Source organism: Porites lutea, chromosome 9 (genome assembly GCF_958299795.1).
Source record: "Porites lutea chromosome 9, jaPorLute2.1, whole genome shotgun sequence".
In the NCBI taxonomy this organism is placed as follows: domain Eukaryota; kingdom Metazoa; phylum Cnidaria; class Anthozoa; order Scleractinia; family Poritidae; genus Porites; species Porites lutea.
Genome location: NC_133209.1, coordinates 2,492,501 through 2,499,357, shown reverse-complemented (window position 1 = coordinate 2,499,357; position 6,857 = coordinate 2,492,501). Strand labels below are relative to the sequence as shown.

At 37.8% G+C, this 6,857-nt stretch overlaps 1 protein-coding gene across 1 annotated transcript in view; it reads left to right on the top strand.

Moving 5' to 3' along the window:
* Nucleotides 1-374: 374 nt before the first annotated feature.
* Nucleotides 375-6,857, top strand: part of LOC140948639 (transmembrane protein 131-like) — a 27,277-nt gene continuing 20,794 nt past the window's right edge. Inside the window, exons 1-8 of the mRNA XM_073397902.1 lie at nucleotides 375-527; nucleotides 694-746; nucleotides 1,068-1,093; nucleotides 2,071-2,130; nucleotides 3,463-3,586; nucleotides 5,119-5,232; nucleotides 5,876-5,998; nucleotides 6,359-6,439. Of these exons, the coding sequence (XP_073254003.1) occupies nucleotides 425-527; nucleotides 694-746; nucleotides 1,068-1,093; nucleotides 2,071-2,130; nucleotides 3,463-3,586; nucleotides 5,119-5,232; nucleotides 5,876-5,998; nucleotides 6,359-6,439 (684 nt within the window). The 5' untranslated portion in view covers nucleotides 375-424. The remainder of the gene's footprint in view (nucleotides 528-693; nucleotides 747-1,067; nucleotides 1,094-2,070; nucleotides 2,131-3,462; nucleotides 3,587-5,118; nucleotides 5,233-5,875; nucleotides 5,999-6,358; nucleotides 6,440-6,857) is intronic.

The window sequence follows — 6,857 nt, the reverse complement described above, 5'->3', positions numbered from 1 at the left end:
GTGTCAGGGCAGTGTTGAAACGAACACACTAGTTTCCGTGGCTTTGTAATTTCTTGTGCGTGACTTTTGATTGACTTTTGATAGGTTTTGATGCTTACACAAACTTGGACAAGCCAACATGACTTCCGGTGAACGAATATAAATAAGTGGCAACGTACGAAATGCCGTCTTTTGGACTGCTGTATTTGATGAAGAGCTAAGCAAAGAAATGATACAACCCCAGGGGATCAAAACTGTTCAATGAAAACTTTCCACGTACTATTAATGACTTCGTAGGTCGTGAATTATTTATGCTAATATATTACAAAGTGATCACGTGCTCTCGCGAGCACCTGTGCTCCAAAATCCCATGAGGCCAATTTGCGCAAGTTTAGTTTGTGTATGAGAATTCCACCTAAAAGCTATAGGCCTTCGAACCGCAGGCATGGCCGCCGCACTTGGAGTGATTTTATTTACCTACATTAGCTTAGTCTTTCTAGTTACCCATAGGATATGTATGATGCAGTGTAATCCGATGTCCAGACCTGGTAAGAGTCGTTAAAGTAAAAGAAAAGAGGCAGTGTTGTTGTTGGTTGCGCGCGATTGTTCTCCCGGATCGATCGTGGCAACGGCTGGATCGGAGAACTTTATAACTCGTTTATATTTAGAGTCTGTGGTTTAAAACTCTAATGTGTTAAACTTCAACATTTGTAGGAGTATACCAGGGAGATATGGGCGATATGCGGTTCTCTGGAAGCCACGTACAGGTAAACGTTTGCTGTCAAACTTCCTGAAATGTGGGTTGCGTTAGGTTTTTAACTTAACTTGTTATGTTTTGCAATGCAAATACAGAAGTTGGAACTGTGGCGTTATAACTTTTGCTAGGTCTACTCACCGCCTTACTTTACTCAACCGGAAGCCAAGTCAACTCTTTGCTTGCATCTTCACGTTATTTGAGTGTGTTAATTGTCGACAAACTACAGGTTACTCCAAGTTGTATTTTATGACGGTGCATGTCTATTTGAACACTGTCAAACTGTAGTTATGCTTTCGTTTAATAACCCGGAATTATTTTGTTATCTTCCTAGGCCGATGGCTCACATCATAACAGAAGGTACAGAAAAGTAGAAAAATATGTTTTATAGTCAGCAAGAAAACAAAGGAACGATAAATTTCTACTAATAGGGTGGATAGGTCTAGGAACCAACACCCCCACTCTCGTGTTAAAACTGTCTAGTCGCCCACGTAACACGAGGCTTTCTTGCTGCAGTTGTTTTTAGGGTCAGTTTGCTTATTGTTCAAGTGTTTAAGTAAGCAGTGAGTGTGTTTACTGGTTTCATTAAATCCCTAGTCTTAACTTAATTCCTTTCTGGGAAACTTGTCTCTTGCCTCAAATGACACGCTCTTGATTCTACGTGACAATATTTTATTACGGTCATATTAAAACCGTACGTTCGTATATTAACCGTGTCATCGCCGTATAATTCTGCGCTTAGCTTCAATTTAGTCCGTTTGAACCGCTATAATGTAAGTCTTATTGTAAGATACTGTAGACTTTTTCTGATTTTGCTTGCGTGTTTCTCGAGAAAAGCGAAATGTGAATGGACTTTAGATCGATCTCTTTCTGTTTAATAATTTTTGGGTGACTAGTTTGTTATTAAGCTTATCATGTGTTGTATCTTCCGTTGGTCTGCTGTAGTAATGTACTGGTATTCTTTTATTGTATCTCTTATTCCTAATTTTAACGTTTAATTTTACCAGCGTAAATTTCATAGATGACAGTTTTAAATCTTTTAAGGTGACAGGAAATGTAATGCTAATCAACAGAAATAGTGATTGATCAATACTTTTTACAATTTCGTGAATTGACAGTGAAATTCTCGTGCTAGTATTTGACCCGATCGATCTGACTCTTGAACCTTTTAAATATTTTCTAAGGGAGTTTTGGTTTTTTAATGTTTTCATAGTTCAAACGATGATAATCTAAACACTCCGGATAGTAAGCAATAATAATTATTGCTACCTTATTATGGAATCTTATTATGTTTTGACTGGAAAAGTTATGTATATTTTTCGGTTTCTTCTTTTCAGAGGGCAGCCCAATATTAGACATATTCGGTTTGAGCCATCATATTTAGATTTCTACGAACAGTAAGTTGTAAATTAATGCATTTTTTTCTCTTTAGGGTATTGTATTTAAAAACGCAGGTTGTACAAGATTATGTTGTACAACTTTTAATTTGTCATCTGATCAGTTTTGGTCACTGGTATATCCTGTGATATCTTTTGGTTATCACATGTTTGGAGGACTAAAACATTTAATAAAAATACTGTGAGATAGATTTAACAGTGCTTCTAGTAACGATATTACAATTATTAGACTTTGGACTTTGGAAGAGTTTCCATGTTCAAGTGAGAATAAAACTAAAGTGCATTTTAAGTACTTTCATTAAATCAGTGAGTTCCAGTAACTAGTGAGTCATTGTGTTAGGCTAGGGATGATTAACAATAAAAAAACTCACTGACTTTATATATTTAAGTAATGCAAGAGTGAAAGTTGCACACATTTGCATAGCTGGTAGCTGTGAGCAGTAACGATAAATCTAAAAAAACCCGGCTACACTTGTTCACATGATGTACTTGATGTAAACTTGATGCAAAATTCAGTGACCTGGAAATGAGAGGCAGTTTATTGTAATATCTTATCCCTCTTAGTGGATTGTGTTCTTTGTGTGCATGCTCTGATTGACAAAAAAATATTTGGACTTGCTTGGTAACATAATATTGGCTCATCACATCTGGGCCTTGTTTTTTAATTTAGATTTTCACATAATTTGTCAGTAAAGATTGGCATGTGCCCAAATAGTTATATCAAATTTGTTGTGTGTGTAACTGGTGTGAAGGGAATTGATAAGCCTGAATGCTCTTTTGGTTCTTTATTTTCCTTCTTTGAAAGTAGCCAGGAATCCCCCCCCCCCCCTGCTCCCTGCCCATAATGCATCAGTCATTTGAAACCCCGGCCCCCAACCCCAGGGGCATAGCAGGAAATAGCAGGGATATAACACGGCCAAGGCCAGGATTAACACACTTTTAACAACATGTCAGCCCTGGGGGCATTGGAATTAATACCTGTTTTACTCAGGTCATGAGCGGGGATTTAATGGCACATACACATTTTCAGAAGCGGGGACAGAAGCAGGGAGTTAACAGGGGCCTCCAGGGGCTTATTTTCCGAGGGGGGATTTAATGGAGGGTTTTTTGCATTATGAGTTTGGGGTGCTTATATTTGGAGGGGCTTCTACATGGAGGGGCTTATTTTCGGAAATTTATGGTATTTTCGGAGTTGGAAAACAAATCCAGCTAGTAGTCAGGGCGGGACTTGACCCTTCTGATTGCAAGTCCAGCACTCTGCTTGGCCATGCTACCTCACAGAGAGGTACATAAATGTCTTCTAATCAGTATTTGTACAAATTATTCTTTAAGGTCTGTGGGTATGCCAAGCATACGAACAGTAGCTATTATAAACCCACATACAGAGCAGACTCTACAGCTGCAATCTCTATCTGGGAGTACTGTACATTTCCATGCTTCCTTTTTTCAATCAAAAGTAAGTGGTGATGCTGATACTAAGTTCTTGTACGTAGGACCAAAACAGCGAGTGAAATGTGTGAGTGCAGAAAATTTATTCAGTGATTGAAAGAATGAGGCATATAACAAAATAATGCACTGATTTTTACTGAAATACAATGGGCATGAGGATATTTTCTGCAATCCTGTACCTGTCCAGTGAATTGGTAGAAAAATGGCCTCTGAAAACAGCTGTTTCTCCTTGCTCTTTGCCGCTGGGGAGGTTCGCACGGAGGAACATCTGCGACTCAGTGGCAGAAATTCCATACTGATGACAGAAATCAATGTTTACATAATAAATGCGGTAGTCATGGGGTTCCCATTGCAAATTTGTTCAATTTTACTTTTCTCCTGACGGATTTTGGTAAAGTGTTGTGTTCATCTGTGAACAAGCTCCAGCAAAAATAAATGCTTCTTCTAGAGAAGATTATATATCCTCAAATTTTGACTGTTTTGTTAGAGATTCATCACATTTCCATTTGACCTTTGTAGACTTTTGTCTTTTGTCTGGCACTCATAAACAATAGGAAAACAATGTAACTACTCTGTCAACCAATCAGTGCTTATGACCGGATTCTGGACAGATTGTAACGCCATCAGTACAGAATTTCTGTTGCTGAGTCGCAGAAGTTCCTCCCCGCAAAAAGTCCCCTGTTTTCGCAGGCTAGTAGAAGAGGTAACCAGGGATGTTACTAATTTTTTAAGTTGCCGGATAGACACAACAAGTAGGCGGGGAATCAATGAGCTAGGGATTTGCTTTGGTTCTATTTTTCTTCTGTGTTCCTATGAAAGTAGCCAGGGGCCACATTCATAGTAGCCAGGGGAAATCCCCAGCCCCTGGCCCTTAATTACAGCCCTGGGTAACTTGTTTGCTTTGTGGTCTGATTTAAACAGCCTTTTTTTAAATCAAACTACAGTCAGCTCTCTTTTAATGGACACCTCACTAAGACAGACACTCAGAGTTGTTCCTGCCTTTCTGTATTCCTTTAAGTCGACTCTCTATGAGATGGACTCATTGTTCTTGTCCCAAAGGTGTCTGTCTTGAAGGGAGTTGACTGTATTCATACTTTGAAGCACGATTGCCATGATGCTTCAGTGATTTTGTTACCTCTGTGTCCTGCGTCCCTGATGCATAAAAAGCACCAAAGACGCAAAATAATTCATTGCATGCGTCCCGTGGGATGCAAAGATTGATTGATCTGAAGATGTTTTTGTAGAATATCCTGTTCGTGTGATTTCTGTGGCTGTTCTTGTGGCTGTTGTTTAATGAGGTATATTTCTTTTAGTCTCTGTTGCGCTTTATGGCAGGAGTTTTTTATATCAGTAAACTGTAATACAGAGTTTTGAAGTCTGTCTTCAGATTAATTGTCTGCATGGTTACATAAAGGCCCCCGAAAAATTCAGTTTAAGAGTCATTGTTTCTTGATCTGGGACTCACCATAACTATTTGTAACAAAATCACTGATGCTTTGCAAAATACCTTCAGTTGAACTTGTGTTTTTTTGTCTACAGGTAGTTCAAGCATTAGGAAATACAACATTTGAAATTGTGTTTTTAGCAAGACTAGTTGGAAATGTAGAAAATACATTATTTATTCACACCTCCAGAGGAGTTTATCCTTATCAGGTAGATTAAAAAGTCCTGAATATTAATATACTGGTGAAAATGGACGTATTAATTGTGGTGAATGATTTTATTATGATCTGTAATTCCTTTACTGCAAAGAATTCCTTTCTTGACTTCCTGTTGTGCTAAATCCCTGTTTTGCTAACATTTTACCTCAGGGTCGAATAATATTGTTGCTTTTTGCGCAAAATGACTGTATACTTACATGCCCTTGTTTATCCATTATACAGTTTCTCTAAAATGACAAGTGTTATTGTAGTTGTAGCGAACTTATAAAAGCTTTGTAAGTACAAGTAGACAGGTTCCTACAGAGTCTGTTACTCATCTTCAAATCCCATTTAATCTAGCCAATAGCCAAGACACATAATCACAGAGTGAGAAGTTTCATAATTCTGTTATGTCCGCATTGCATGGTTACTGTACGTTTCCAGTGCATCATGAAAAAAAGCTTGTTTGACTATTTTGGTAACCTTGAGTCTGGAAAAATAAACAATAATTGTTTATTGTTTTGGAAAAAGTCTGGAAAAAGTCTTGAATTTTGGGTCCAAAAATCTGTATGAACCCTGAGTAGAGTTCTTTGATGATGCTCAACTCTTGGTCCTTTGATTTTTATCAGTGTAATGCTTACTGTTTATCATTTCAGGTGTTTGGAGTTGGGGTTCCAAATCCATACAGATTGCGTCCTTTTCTAGGGGCAAGAGTACCCCTGAACTTTAGTTTTTCTTCTCTCATAAACATGCATAATCCATATAGTTTACCTCTTCAAGTAAGTAGTTTCATGAATTTGGTATTATCATTAATGTGTGCTTGCGGTTTGTTTTTCGCCACTAAAGTCACTCATGACTTGCCAATGTTTGGCGGTACAGTTCAGTTGGCAGGGCGACAGTAGTTTTAATTATGGTTGTAATTCCTACTAGTACTCGGATAACTTTTTCCTTGCTTTGCATTTTTCTGTGATATCCTATACAAAGGCCAACTGTCAGGGGAAATTTCAGGGATAATCTCTATAGTACTTAATTTTTTTTTTACTCAGAGCTATTATTCTTTGTGGCACCATTCTTGTAGTTCATGTCTTTGTTTGTCGTTTTTAGCAACTTGATTGTACATGTATTTTTCTCTGTATCAGGTTATAGAAATGTACTCAAGTGGAGGTGATCTACATTTAGAACTTCCTTCTGGATTGGAGGAAGCACCACAAAAACACTGGGTATGCTGTGTAAACATTCATTGTTTTGGAGTTTTGCACAACTTCTGTCAGACCTTTTGAAATGTTCTGAAAATCAAGGTTGTGACCTCGTTGTTGGTTGCTGTTAATCATCATCTTGACCCTCAAGCACTTAAAAAAGTTTTGCAAACTGTTAAATGAGTAAGCAAGTATTAGTTTCATTGTCATCATTGTCGCCAAGACTTCCACCACCGTCACCATCTACATCGCCACTATCATCATCATTGTCATTATTATTGTTATCATCATCATCATCATTGTCCTCCTCCTCTTTCTTTTCCTTCCCTTTCAGTTCTCTTTGTGCTAAGTCAGTCTAACTTCACACTTTCTTATTTCTGTAAATAAAATATTTCTCTTGGCCTTTTGAGTAATTGTAATATTAAACTTGCATCTAAGTCCT